The sequence below is a fragment of the Terrapene carolina genome, unplaced genomic scaffold (assembly GCF_002925995.2).
Source record: "Terrapene carolina triunguis isolate 2854851 unplaced genomic scaffold, T_m_triunguis-2.0 Scaffold211, whole genome shotgun sequence".
NCBI classification, from domain to species: Eukaryota; Metazoa; Chordata; order Testudines; family Emydidae; genus Terrapene; species Terrapene triunguis.
Window position 1 is genome coordinate 11,802,542 of NW_020664562.1, and position 15,419 is coordinate 11,817,960.

Below are 15,419 nucleotides of genomic sequence, written 5' to 3' on the forward strand. Positions count from 1 at the left end.
TCAGTTAGCAAAAGCAGGTAAAAATCACTATTAGTAATTCAAGCTACTAGAAAAGAAAAAAACAACAACAACATGAAATACCCATCAGACTTACCACTTCACTAGGTAGGTTGTTCAGGTCATTAAATGGGTTTTCTAGAGTGTTTGTGTCAACATTTAGCATAACCACATCCTCCAGTGATCTATTTTTTACTCTCTGTTCAGGAAAAAATGCAAGTGGGTATTAGTATTTTAATACATTGTCTACATAAATTACACAATTTTCTATGCTTAGTTGAGGATTATATGAGGATTATAACAATTTACAAATAAATGAAAAGGCAACATTTTCATGTTTTGGATCAAGGATATCATTATATGAAGTTTTAAAAGAACTTTCCTCTTCAGTGAACAGCAATAGTGCAAAAACTGCATACACTTTGAAGTAGCAGAATGTACTGTATGGAACCTCAAAATTAAAATCTGTAATTTTATTCAGATATTTTTCTGGACAATTTCTGCCCTAAATTTAGATACATGCAATCCTGCTGCTGGCAATGGGGTTGCACAGATATAACTGAAGGTGCAATTGGACCCTTCATGCTGAAACTGTTTGGATAACTATTAACCAGTTCAAAGAGTTTTAATTTGTTTATTTTGACCCCAATGCTAAAATAATGTGGGATGAAACTATGAGTGGGCACTTAAACACAGCATTATACTTTAACAATTGGTTGATGATATTTAAGCCTAGTACCTATCTTTATGTGTTTCAAAGTTTTCAAAATCACAAATGAATTATGTAGCCCCAAGAAGTATGGGGATTGTGAAAGTGGCAAAATTGGGTTTAAAAAAAGTACACAATCACCATTTAATTTCAGGGAAATTATAAAAGGTAAAATGAATATACTGTAATCTGTGACATACTATAAGCACCCAGTTTACCTTTTATTTTTAAAGAAAAAAATCAAGCTTATGATAAGGAAAACATGTGAAGATTTGCCTAATAAACTCTATCACGGGAGCCTAACAAATGATTTGGGTGACCATAATGCTACAGCAGTTTGACGTCTTTTACATCAGCATGTCAGAATAGCATTGTCTGCCAGCCAGCCAAAGAGCATGACGATTCGTGAGACAGCTGCAGCTAGAATTCATTTACTACTGAAACAAAGGAAGGTGCTGAATAGCAGTTGAACTATAGATGGGAAGGTCATGGCATAAAATATAAGGAAGAGGAGAGCAAATGATCTAAAAACCCTTACTGTAAAAGGACTAGTCAAATAGGTTCAGCACTAACTAAATATCAAATTAAACTGATAGCATTCTTTTAAACTAAAATCAGAAACGTAAGGTATCATCATTATTTGAAATCTATAAATGACAGGAAGCAGATCAGGTGAACTTGTAGTTGTTTCTGTCACCAGGAGCGATGGAACAGGGAGGTCAATGGGGGCTAGTGCCACCACAATGGAAATATTGTAGGGGCTGATGTATGTTTTTGTCCCCCCATGTCTTCTGCCCCACAATACCTCATAGAGGCAAGAGCAGAACCCAGGTGTGTTTCTAACCCCTTGAACACACAGGAGGGAAGGGGGAAATAAGAGTGGGACATGGAGGAAGGGCTGGACTGGCTGTCATGGGGCCTGGGATCAGGCCACCACCTGTTGGGGAGCATGTAGGAACAATTATCCTCTTCCTGTTTTATTTCACTTGAGTAGCTGTAGAGACTGTGGCATCCAGGGTTGGTGTGCAGTGACCACACAGGGGTGACAGCCTATGCCCTGAGCTGGCTGGGGGAGTTGGCTGCTCATGTGACTCCCTGGCCAAGCCTGGTCAGTCTTTGGGCCACCAAGGGTCCTAGAGGAGACACTGGATCTAGGAGCACATGTGTGAGCCACCAGGATGGAGTGGGAGACAGAGTACCAGCATCTAGACAGGGGGCAGGGCGCATCAGCACACAGGAGACCAGCCACCGATGGAATGGGGAAGCACAGGGCACCAGCGACCAAGAAACTGACATAGGACCAGTAATAAAAACTGTGACCCCACCAAGCCTGGAGCAGGCTATTGCCCCCATCTTCTCCATTCCCCCCACTGAATCTCAGTAACTGCCCTTGCTCTCCCCTCTAATCCCTTTGCCCCCATTCTCAGCGAGCGTCTGCCCTCCCCACAGCCTCCTGACATTGCTTTCCTTAAACAGTTGATCTTGTTAGTAAAACAGTACAACTTAGGTTTTCCAACATCTTCTGCCCCAATTAACTACACTTACAGATAGTGTATGAAACCAGAGATTTGCCTGCAGTTCATTTTACTAAATGTACACAAGCATGTGACCCTATTACTAAATACTTTAGGATAAGAATCTGCCTCTTTATTCTTTATTTATTTTCACAAACTCTATTATTATGCAAGAATATGGGAGAGAGAAGCTGGTCCAATAAAAGTTATTACCCCATTCACTTTATCTCAGAAAAAGAGACACATTTGGAGAATTCCTGTCTCACAGATTAGCGAACAGTGAACATTACGAGGTGAGCTAATGAAGGTTACTTAAGGAAAGGTAAATGTGAGGTTGCATTATCAAAATTCTCCTTTGAATCAATGCAGTAATGTCTTCACAAAGTATGTCTAGAACTTTGCAAATGTACTTAAATGGAACGTGAAGCACATGGGCAATTCTACATTAATCATCCTAAAATAAACCTGAATCTTCCATGACCACTGAATGTCTGCTGCCCTACAATCTGTAAGATAGATACACTATCCACTCATAGAGATCTGCTTGGAAAATATAAGTCAGCTGGATCTAGGCAACTAAAATGTTTGAAGAACTCACATATCACTTCAAGTTTATGTAGAACAGTTTCACCCCTAATTTGCAGTCAGAATAGTCTCTGGATATAAATTCATTACAGTAGCACCTTATATTTGTGGAACACTGAAGATGAAGATAAGCATATAATCACACTAAGAATCAAAGGAAACATTAGCTAATGTTTTCAGAATTTATGAGAGTTCAGAGGTCTTGGGTATCTACTCACTTTGTAGAAGTAAAGGGAAAAAAAGTTTTTCATGAAAGCAGGTGATCACAAGGTGAAAATTCTGTGATTTGTTCTTTGGGGAAAGGTGGCTAAATTGTTGCCTATGTAGTCCTGGAAATAACATGGCTCAAAGGAATAACTCAATGGTTTCAGTTTCATAGTAAACCTTTCTCAGATGACTTACTGTCTAATGTTTCATGCCACTGTGGTCAACACAATAGCATGTCTAGATGTAGGAACTTTCCCGACAAAAGCAATACAGAAGACCATTTCTGGAATCATCAATACAGGTCACAAATGTGTCTTTTTCAGGGACAGAAAGGTGTGTTGTGCTGGATGACAGGGCTGGAGGAGAAAAAAGCCCTACCTCAACTTAGCAAATGTGAATTTACTCTTGTTTATAAATGGCCTTATCTATTGCAAGTCTAAACCAAAGAAAGCCCTTGAATGGGAGACTGGCAAAGTACCTTCTATGAAAATCAAGAACCAGACCATACAAGCAAGGCCAATGACATCTTTAAATGATTACAAGATGACATAATGTGAGCTGCTGTCTTCAAAGTGTTAAAGACTGCTTAGGGACAGTGCCTAGAAACTCACATTCTTTCTTCCAACATTCTTAAAAAGTAACCTTTAGTCTTTGGGCAAAACAATAATGTTTTTTAAAGTTATTGTTATGCCTGTATATGGACATCTGATAACATGGAATGGTTCTTACAGAGAGGGTTACAGCAGAGTAAGAATGTAAAAAATTTCATTGGAAAAATCAAATCAAATACTCTTTTAGAATAATGTCTGACATGAGTGGGGAAGCCACAGATGCTTAGCAGACTCCATGAGAGTCTAATTTACTATTATCATTATTTTTATTATCAGGAAAAACTTGAGCATTCAGGCACATTTGCAATGTCTACAGCATTAGTGAACCAGTTTTTCCAAGTTTTTTAAAGGTTAGAGATTCAATAATAGTTTATGGGATAACAACTGTATACAAGGAGATGAAAAGCAGCAGTTTCTTCAACCTTTCTTTCTCATTCTGTTAAATGAAGTATTGTAGCCTGAGGGTATGTCTACACTGCAACAAAACATTTGTGGCTGGCCTATGTCATCTGACTTGGGCTCATAGGGCTATAAAATTGGAGCACAGACATTCAGGTTTGGGCTGGAGCCCAGGTTCATGGGCAGAGACTCCGTGGGGGGGAGGGCCCCAGAGCCCAGGCTACGGCCAGAATGTCTACACTGCAAATTTATAGCTCTGCAGCCCAAGTCCCGCAAGCCTGAGTATGCTGACATTGGCCAGCCGTGGGTGTTTTATGGCAGTGTAGACATACCTATGTTAATTAAGTTGACTTTCCACTAAAGACGAGTGAAGCAGGTATACCCTATTTTACACACAGGAGGTTAAATACACCAAACATAATGCACAAGAAAATTCATACAAAGATAACGAAGTATAAGCAAAAACACATGATGCAAGCCCTGAATATCCACATAGCACCTTTGAAAACACAACTTTTACCAAGGACATTTCTACTTTCATGGTGCTTCCAGTGTTTGTAGTAAGTCATTTCATTATGCTAATTAAACTGGTAATCATTCTCTAAGCGACTTCATTAAAATTATTCTCTATAATATGCATGTTCTTAATAAAACAATTGACAAAATGCTCACCAATCCTTTCTCCATAAGGAAAAAAGATAATGCCCCCTGTAATCTTTTCCAGTCTCACACACATATATGAAATATAAAGATTAGTTTGAAAATTACTCACTTCTATTAAGCTTAAGTGGACTCCAATTAGATATGGCATCGGTGCACTGAAATCAAAAATGAAAAAAAAATCATTTTTTTCTTGAAATACAAACCACCCGTATCTTCATCTTCTTAATATGATAAACAAATATAGAAAATCTCTACACAAAGCAGACTTCAACTGGTCTTCACCATTTAAAGCAGTACTGAGCATGCACATCTTTAGTCTAAACTAAGCAAAGGAATTTATTCTGTTTTTAAATCTCCAACAGAAGTGGACTCTGTAGAACTCAAGACACAGTACCCAACTATGGGAATTAAGACAGATAAAATCAGATGTGTACGGCCGGCTGAGCAGTTTGGCTGGACACACATTCTAGCCAGCCTGAATCAGATCTCTTCGACTTGGCTTGAACTTAACCAGAGTACTGCAAGTTCAGGTTCAGCAGACACAGCTGCAGTGCTAGCCTGGAGGAGCCCATACTCCAAAAGTTTGGCTCCAGAGTGAGAGTTTCATGAGGAAGAAGACTTTTATCTGCCATTCTGGAGAGTGTGTTCTTCTTGGCTGACGTAATGGGAATGATTACATCACCATATTGTACAGAAATATCATAAAGATGTGATGCCAGTTTGGGTTCTCTATGCTTTATGGCTACAATCCAGGCCTTACGCCCTTTACATCAACCCAGATCCTAATACCTATCTTTGTCGTTGGGAGTTTTAAAGTTGTATAATACTGAACTCTATACCATAAGTCTCTCATTCCATATCATAAGTCTGTCATTTCAATGGTGAACTAAGACAAGAAACTATATGCCGTCCAACAACAACCCAAGTAAAACATGAAATGCTGCATTCCAATTCAGGTGAAGCCACCAGATTTAGACCTCTGAGAGTACTGTATGCAGTAAGATATTGTAGTCAAGTTGAGATGATAAAAGCATTTCTATACCTTTCCAATCCAGTAGCTTACTCAGTCTCACAATTAAACTGATTATCAAAAGAAAGATTGGATGCATACTAAGACTTCATGCTCATAGAAAAAGTTAAAGCAATACTATCGTTGGGAATTAAGAGAATGGAGCATCATTTAAAAAGTGCATATGACCCATGGTACTAATTAATAACATCATTTTACTTGAATTTAATTTCCATAAGACTACAGCCAATGCTTGATATCAGGGGAAAATACTGACAAAACTAATGTTGTGAAGAAATTCATTAGAGTTAGCTACACTGATAATACCCATATCTGTAAGAAAACAATTATAAATGGTGGAAAAAAGATCCAAGAACCATTATGTAAACAGTGAACAGAAAGGTAACTACCAAAGGTGTACAGCATAATAGCACGTTAACCTAGATACATGAAACAAACTTGTGCACGGTGATCATCAGAGAATATTTGAATAAATACAAAACAAGCTAGGGATGTACTTCAAAGAACCACATTTTCCACATAACCATATAATAAAGAAAGTTTAAGGTTGTGAATTTTTTCATAAAGATAATATTCTGACAAATATTCTTCCAAATGTGCTTTCCAGCATTCTTTTCTATTGATGCCATGTGACAACTAGAATTATTCTCACCAGGGGGAGGCCTATCCCAGTCATGGAGCTATCAAAGCCTGCTTAAGAATACCATGAAAAAAACTCAGATTACAATGAGGTACTGATAAAAATCAGAATTATTGGACACAAAATATAAATTCTCCTTAATCACTATTGCAGAGTTTGAGTCCAAATGTTACATACATCACAGCCTGCGGACAAGATGACAAGTTTTTAAGTTGAAATAAATAAGCATATATTACTTTTGAACATAAACTTTCACCAATGAGTAAACAAACCAAATGTGATTGTAGCATGTTCATTCACATGAAAAAGTCATAGAATATTAAAACCTTAGTTTTAGCCAATAAAAACAAAGGAAGTTCAAAGTTATGGCTGAACAACTCTGTGCTTAGCACACCACATTTTGCTTACTTGTGGCAGCTGATATGTTGTAAATTCCCCACATTTTCTAAGACCTCCCTGATTTAAAGCTAAATTAACAACAGCATAATGGCATAATGCTGATTGTTCCAATAATCTAAGTCAGACTTTTATTATTACATTTTGTAGACTGTGTGTATGAATTTCTTCTATTTTTCCTAATTCAGGTCAGCCTTCCAGCTGCTTTGCCAGGTGTGTGAGGAAGGATAAAGGGAAACAGTAGCCCCGCAACTTTACAGGGGTCAAGGTATGGGAAACAGCAGTGACATTTCAGACTGACCAGCCTGCCACATTCGCCAACTCATAAAGGGCTGTCATGCTATGATGGAGAACCTAGTTCTCTTTTCCCCTCATGATGGTCAACACTGTTTCTATGGGGAAAAAAACGAGGAATCCTTGTGGCACCTTAGAAACTAACAAATTTATTTGGGCGTAAACTTTCATGGGCTAAAACCCACTTCATCAGATGCACGGAGTGAAAAATATAGTAAGCAGTATAAATATTACAGCACATGAAAAGATGGGAGTTGCCTTACCAAGTGAGGGGGTCAGTGCTAACGAGGCCAATTCAATTAAGGCGGAAGTGGCCTATTCTCAACAGTTGACAAGAAGAGGTGAATATCAAGAGAGGGAAAATTACTTTTGTAGTGCTAACGAGGCCAATGCAATCAAGATGGATGTGGCCTATTCCCAATAGTTGACAAGAAGGTGTGAGTATCAGCAGAGGGAAAATTACTTTTTGTAGTGACCCATCCACTCCCAGTTTTTATTCAGACCTCATTTGATGGTGTCCAGTTTGCAAATTAATTCCAGTTCTGCAGTTTCTCTTTGAAGTCTGTTTTTGAAGTTTTTTTGTTGAAGAATTGCCACTTTTAAGTCTGTTATTGAGTGTCCAGGGAGACTGAAGTGCTCTCCTACTGGTTTTTGAATGTTACAATTCTTGATGTCTGATTTGTGTCCATTTATTCTTTTGCATAGAGACTGTCCGGTTTGGCCAATGTACATAGCAGAGGGGCACTGCTGGCACATGATGGCATATATCACATTGGTAGATGTGCAGGTGAATGAGCCCCTGATGGTGTGGCTGATATGGTTAGGTCCTATGATGGTGTCCCTTGAATAGATATGCGGACAGAGTTGGCAGTGGGGTTTGTTACAGGGATTGGTTCCTGAGTTAGTGTTTTTGTTGTGTGGTGTGTAGTTGCTGGTGAGTATTTGCTTCAGGTTGGGGGGCTGTCTGTAAGTGAGGACTGGCCTGTCTCCCAAGGTCTGTGAGAGTGAAGGATCATCCTTCAGGATAGGTTGTAGATCCTTGATGATGCACTGGAGTGGTTTCAGTTGAGTGGTGTAGGTGACGGCTAGTGGCGTTCTGTTACTTTCTTTGTTGGGCCTGTCCTGTAGTAGGTGACTTCTGGGTACCCTTCTGGCTCTGTCAATCTGTTTCTTCACTTCACCAGGTGAGTATTGTAATTTTAAGAATGCTTGATAGAGATCCTGTAGGTGTTTGTCTCTGCATGAGGGATTGGAGCAAATGTGGTTGCATCTTAGAACTTGGCTGTAGACAATGGATCGTGTGATGTGGTCTGGATGAAAGCTGGAGGCATGTAGGTAAGTATAGCAGTCAGTAGGTTTCCGGTATAGGGTGTTGTTTATGTGACCATCGCTTATTTGCACTGTAGTGTCCAGGAAGTGGATCTCTTGTGTGGACTGGTCCAGGCTGAGGTTGATGGTGGGGTGGAAATTGTTGAAATCCTGGTGGAATTCCTCAAGGGCCCAGATGATGAAGATGTCATCAATGTAGCACAAGTAGAGTAAGGGCGCTAGGGGATGAGAGCTGAGGAAGCGTTGTTCTATGCCAGCCATAAAAATGTTGGCATACTGTGGGGCCATGCGGGTACCTGTAGCAGTGCTTCTGACTTGAAGGTATAAATTGTCCCCAAATCTGAAACAGTTGTGGGTGAGGACAAAGTCACAAAGTTCAGCCACCAGGTTTGTTGTGACATTATCGGGGATACTGTTCCTGACGGCATGTAGCCCATCTTTGTGTGGAATGTTGGTGTAGAGGGCTTCTACATCCACAGTGGCTAGGATGGTGTTTTCTGGAAGACCACCAATGGATTGTAGTTTCCTCAGGAAGTCAGTGGTGTCTCGAAGATAGTGGGGAGTGCTGGTAACGTAGAGCCTGAGGAGAGAGTCCAGGTAGCCAGACAATCCTGCTGTCAGGGTGCCAATGCCTGACATGATGGGGTGTCTAGGATTCCCAGGTTTATGGATCTTGGGTAGCAGATAGAATACCCCTGGTCGGGGCTCTAGGGGTGTGTCTGTGTAGATTTGTTCCTGTGCTTCTTTGGGGAGTTTCTTGAGCAGATGGTGTAGTTTCTTTTGGTAACCCTCAGTGGGATCAGAGGGTAATGGCCTGTAGAATGTGGTGTCAGAGAGTTGCCTAGCAGCCTCTTGTTCATATTCCGACCTATTCATGATGACTACAGCACCTCCTTTGTCAGCCTTTTTGATTAGGATGTCAGAGTTGTTCCTGAGGCTGTGGGTGGCATTGTGTTCTGCACGGCTGAGGTTATGGGGCAAGTTATGGGGACTCTCTCCTCAGGCCCTACGCTACCAACACTCCCAGCTATCTTCAAGACACCACTGACTTCCAGAGGAAACTACAATCCACTGGTGATCTTCCAGAAAACACCATCGTAAAATTTTTGAAAGACTCCTAAGTGATTTAGGAGATTCAGTCCTATTTTCAAAAGTGACTTGAGATCTTAGGAGGCTAAGTCTCATTGGTTTCAGCTCCTAAGCCACTTTTAAGTTCTTTTGAAAATGTTACTTTCTGGGCTCATGGGTTCAGATGCAAATAGCTGGCAAAATCCTGGCAATGGAAGAGGGGTATCCTAGCAGGGATTCCACAGGGGAAGAGTCTGGATCACCAGGGAAGATGTGCCAGGTTATGTCTCTCATGCAAGATATACAATGTAGGCACAGATGACCTGCCACCAGATTCCCCTGGGAGGCAATAATTTGTAATCAAGGACCAGCATGGGACTGTTGGTCAAGGTGAACAGGGCAGAACTGCATTGTAGCAGGTGTTTCCAAAAAAACAGACTGGTGTGGTAGAAACTTCTCCCAAGTTCTCCTCGGCACTCTATTGCTCAACTGGTGTGGAACAAGAATATGGGGGCCTTCTCATAAAGGCATTGGGGATAAAGGATAAGTATCATGATGCTTCCAAAACTCAGCTTATAAGGACTAACTTCCCTAAAGTATTAATTACAGGAATTGTCGTAAACCCAAGTTAATCACTTTTCAGTTTACCTATCTGTGAGCTCTTCTAATATGCATACCTATAGCAAACATTAGCTTAAAAATAATGGAAACTCATAACTTCATGTCTTTAAAACACCCTATAAACATTTTCAAATGGCCTTACATAAAGTATTTAACCAAGACTAGACTGACTGACAAATGCATTTGAAGATTGTCAGAACACATTGAGTTCAACTGTTGTGTAAACCCTTAAACAGCTTCTTGAATAGTATGTGAAGACATTGTTAAAAAGGGAAATTCTGCAAAATAACTCCTCCAATTCATCATGTGAAGCTATTTAAATGTTAATGATGATGTGTACTGAAAAAAATACTAGGGAATAAGTTACCTATGTCAAGTAGTCACTTTACGCACACTGATTCTCATCTGAAGTAAACTGACATAGCTCTATTGGCTTCAAAGGAACTACTCTGACTTACAACAGCTGAGGATCTGCTCCATTAACAACTCTGCTATTTTAAAAAAGTAGAGCAGGGGTCGGCAACCTTCGGCATGCGGCCCATCAGGGTAATCCGCTGGTGGGCTGCGTGACCGTCCCCAGGCAGGGGCCCCTCGCAGCTCCCAGTGGCTGCGGTTCGCTGTTCCCGGCCAATGGGAAAGGAGAGCTAATAATAGATGACATCAAGAAGGCTGACAAGTTTAATGCCTATTTTGCTTCATTCTTCACTAAAAATGTTAATTGTGATCAGATGCTTAACGTAATTAATATTAACAAACAGGAGGATGGCATACAAGTCAGAATAAGGAAAAGACCGGCTAAAGAATATTTAGATATGTTAGATGTATTCAAGTTGGCAGGGGGCCTGATGAAACTCACCCTAAAGTTCTTAAGAAAATAGCTGAAGCAATCTGGGAACAATTAGTGATTTTCTTTGAGAACTGATGGAGGGTGGGTGAAGTCCCAAAGGACTGGAGAAGGACAAACATAGTACCTATCTTTAAAATAGATTACAAGGAAGACCTGGGGACTTACAGACCATTTAGCCTAACTTTGATACCTGGAAAAATATTGGCTAGGCTGGGTAAGTGGTGTAGGGTGGAGAGTTTTGGTTTTGTGGAACATTGGTCCCCCTTCTGTGCAGAGAGGGGGCTGTATAGCTTGGATGGCGTCCACCTCAGTAGGAGAAGGACCACTCTTCTTGGGGACAGGCTGACTAAAGTAGACAGGAAGGAGTTAAACTAATAGCGAAAGGGGAGGGTAAAAGATGGAAGATATGAGCACTCAGCACAAAATCGAGATGTTGAGAACAAAATTAATCAAGGAATTAAAAGACATGAAGAGAAAAAATTCCTGAATTGCCTATACACCAATGCTAGGAGCCTGGGTAACAAGCAAGAGGAATTGGAATTGCTCTAGTTTGTATTACTGAATCCTGGTGGGATGATTCACGTGAATGGATTGTTTAAAAAAATCAACGGCTTTAATCTATTTAGGAAGGATCCAGTGTGGGCAAAAAGGGTTGGGGAGTGGCACTCTAAATCAAAAATTGCAGTAAGTGTTTCTGAGTCACTGATAACTCAGAAGAAAATCATCTCGAATGTTTATGGATAAATGTCCTAACAGATAAAGCCCAACCCGGGGTATTAGTTGGTGTCTGCTATACCACAACTAAATCACACTAGGGAACAGGATGACCACCTCCTTATACCTCTACCTATAATGTGTAGGCAAAAAACCTGCGTGATCATGGAGGACTTCAATTTAAGTGACATATTCTGGAGGTCTCACACAGTCAGTACTACAACATCCTTGGAATTTCTAAACATTATAGATCATTATGTCCTATCTCAAAAAGTGTTGTAGCCAACACAGGGGAATTCTTTATTAGACCTTGTCCTAACAGATGAAGAGGAACCGATAAGAAAACTAAAAATTAATGATCGCCTAGGTACAAATGAACATGACCTGATCACATTTATAATATGCAAGCAAAGAAAAGTCCAGACTAGTAATATCTATGTACACATAAACACATACTTGGTACTTAAATAGGACCAATTGCACAAAGCTGAGAACAGTTACAAGCCAAATCAGCTGTGAGGAAGAGTTTAATCAGAAAATTGTGAGTGATAATTGGGAATCTGTTAAGAATATCTTATTAGATGCCCCAAAAGCCACAATCAGCCACAAACCAGCTGTGCTGGTTAAAAAAACAACCCTGGTCAGACAGGAAGTGAAGGCAGTTATAAAATATATATCATTTAGAATGGAAGAAATGTAAAAAAGCAGCAGTTGATAGTAATAAAAATAAATCAGAAGTTAGAAATTGTAGAAAATTGATAAGCACAAATCTATGGCTAGCAGAGCTAAGAACGATAAGGAGTTTTAAAAAATATATTAGGAACAAACAGAATCCTGACAATGCTATTGATCCATTACTAAATGGAAATGGTAGAATTATCAATAATAATGCAGAAAAGGCAGAAATGTTCAAGAAATATTTCTGTTATGTATTTGGGTGGGGGAAAACAGATGACACAGTCTCATCACAGGGTGTTGATACACTCTTTCCATTCCACTAGTATTAAACAAAAGTTAGGTCTGGTCTACACTAGGAGGTTATGTCGAATTTAGCAGCGTTAACTCGAATTAACCCTGCACCTGTCCACACAACGAAGCTATTTATTTCGACATAGAGGTCTCTTTAAATCGATTTCTGTACTCCTCCCCGACGAGGGGAGTAGCGCTAAATTCGACATGCCTATGTCGAATTAGGGTAGGTGTGGATGGAATTCGACGCTAATAGCTCCGGGAGCTATCCCACAGTGCACCACTCTGTTGACGCTCTGGACAGCAGTCCGAGCTCGGATGCTCTGACCAGCCACCAGCCACACAGGAAAAGCCCCGGGAAAATTTGAATTCCTTTTCCTGTCTGGCCAGTTTGAATCTCATTTCCTGTTTGGACATCGTGGCGAGCTGAGCAGCACTGGCAACGATGCAGAGCTCTCCAGCAGAGGTGACCATGCAATCGGAGAATAGAAAGAGGGCCCCAGCATGGACTGATCGGGAAGTCTTGGATCTGATCGCTGTGTGGGGCAATGAGTCCGTGCTTTCGGAGCTGCGATCGAAAAAACGGAATGCGAAGATCTACGAGAAGATCTCAAAAGCCATGACGGAGAGAGGATACAGCCGGGATGCAACGCAGTGCTGCGTGAAAATCAAGGAGCTGAGACAAGAGTACCAGAAGACCAAAGCGTCAAACGGATGCTCCAGATCCCAGCCCCAGACATGCCGTTTCTACGAGGCACTGCATTCCATTCTAGGTGCGGCCGCCACCACTACCCCACCACTGTCCGTGGACTCTGACGATGGGGTATTGTCGATGGCCGCTTCCTCAGAGATGTTCGCGGACGGGGAAGATGAGGAAGGAGATGAGGAGGACGAGGCAGTCGACAGCGCTTTCAACGCTGATTTCCCCGACAGCCAGGATCTCTTCATCACCCTCACGGAGATCCCCTACCAACCCTCCCAAGGCGGTAACCCGGACCGTGAATCAGGGGAAGGATCAGTAGGTAAGTGTTTCAAACATTTATTTTGAACACAATAGGAATGGTATCTTAACAATGGGTTTTTCATGATTAGTTTGCCCTAGGCGCTTTAGTTTTTAGTCCTTGCCAGTGCAGCTACTGGAAAATTCTGTCAATATGTACGGGGATAGAGCAGAAATCCTCCTGGGACATCTCCACGAAGCTCTCCTGGAGGTATTGTGAAAGCCTTTGCATCAGGTTCCTGGGGACAGCGGCCTTATTGTGTCCTCCATGGTAGGAAACTTTTCCGCGCCAGGCTAGCAGCAAGTACTCCGGGATCATTGCCTCACAAAGCATGGCGGCATACGGCCCTGGTGTTTGCTGGAATTCACGCAGCATGCGGTCTTTCTCTGTCTCCGAAATCCTCATCAGAGTGATATCACTCATGGTGACTTGCTTTGAATTAGGGGAATGTTAGTATTGGGACTGATTGCCTGTTCCTTTACATAACTGTAACCGGCGGTTTACAGCCACGCGGTGGAGGCGGGACAGGGGCAGCATGCAGGGATCTTTCCCGGGGACAGCCGCGAGGGGGGTGGGATAGAGGCAGAGTTCATGCTGGCTGGATTGCCGGCAGCAGGAACTGGCCAACGCTAGGAGCATTGCTTGGAACGTGAAAGGAGGGCACTGCTATAAATTAAGCTTTAAGCAGCCAAAAGTCTACGGCTTACCATGTCCGCCTGCTAGCCGAATTCCGTTGTCCGGCCCCGCTTGTGTGATCTGTACAGCAAGACCCCAGGCACTCAATGGGAAGGCCGAAAATTCGACCTTGTACTGAGTGCGCATGTGATAGGTACTGTGCATGGTCTTGTTCACAGAGAAAGACATTATTCATTGTTCGCAAAACTGTATCTTTGTGAGGAATTCACTCCCTTTTTCCCATCCCACAGCTGCGAGTGTCTCCCGAGCTACCCCGGCATCCCCCTCCCAGAGGCTGGCGCAGATCAGGCGACGAAAGAAAAGGACACGGGACAAGATGTTCTCAGAACTTATGGGCTGCTCCCAAGCCGAGGCGGCACAGCAGACCCAGTGGAGGGAGAACATGTCGCAATACCAGCAATCACACAGCGAACGGGAGGACAGGTGGCGGCAGGAAGACCAGCAGGCGACTCAAACGCTGCTTGGACTAATGAGGGAGCAAACGGACACGCTCCGGCGCCTTGTAGATGTTCTGCAGGACGGGAGGCAGGAGGACAGAGCCCCGCTGCATTCTATCGCTAACCGCCCTCCCCCGCCACAAAGTCCCATCCCCCCACTCACCCAAAGTCCCAAGAAGGAGGGGCGTCAGGGGCCGTGAAAACAGTCACTCCACCCCTGCAGACTGCTCAAGTAGCAGAAGGCTCTCATTCCCAAAGATCTGATAAGTCCTTTCCTTCACTCCAAAAGCACCTCACCCAAGCCCCCGTCCCAGTTTCATCCCCTAACTGTGTAGTTGTTAATAAAAAATACGTTTCTGTTAATTACTTTTCCGTCATGTTCTTTCAGAGGAGAGTGTGTTTGAAGGGGGGGAAGAAGGTTGGTAATTGGAGAGGACAGTCACCTTTACCAGGGTACAGACATGGGGGCAATTTCAGCAGAAGGTCACACACACATTGCAGTCACTAGGCACCCTGGTCAGTCTGGGAGGTGGTTTTCATGTTCTGTGTGGGGGGGCTATGTGAGTTTGTGGCGGGGGAGGGCGAAAAACAGATCTTATGCAGCGGTCCTTAGCCTGGATGACAGAGCCACGCAGCAGGGGATCTGTAACCGTCCTCCCCCGCCACAAAGTCACATAGCCCCCACACACAGA

At 42.3% G+C, this 15,419-nt stretch overlaps 1 protein-coding gene across 1 annotated transcript in view; it reads right to left on the bottom strand.

Annotated features, from left to right (window-relative positions):
* Positions 1-15,419, bottom strand: part of LOC113407438 (DENN domain-containing protein 1B-like) — a 259,016-nt gene that overhangs the window by 69,805 nt on the left and 173,792 nt on the right. The window contains exons 11-12 of the mRNA XM_026655961.1: positions 4,795-4,840; positions 95-196 (exon numbers count right to left, since the gene is read on the bottom strand). Coding sequence (XP_026511746.1) covers positions 95-196; positions 4,795-4,840 — 148 coding nt within the window. The remainder of the gene's footprint in view (positions 1-94; positions 197-4,794; positions 4,841-15,419) is intronic.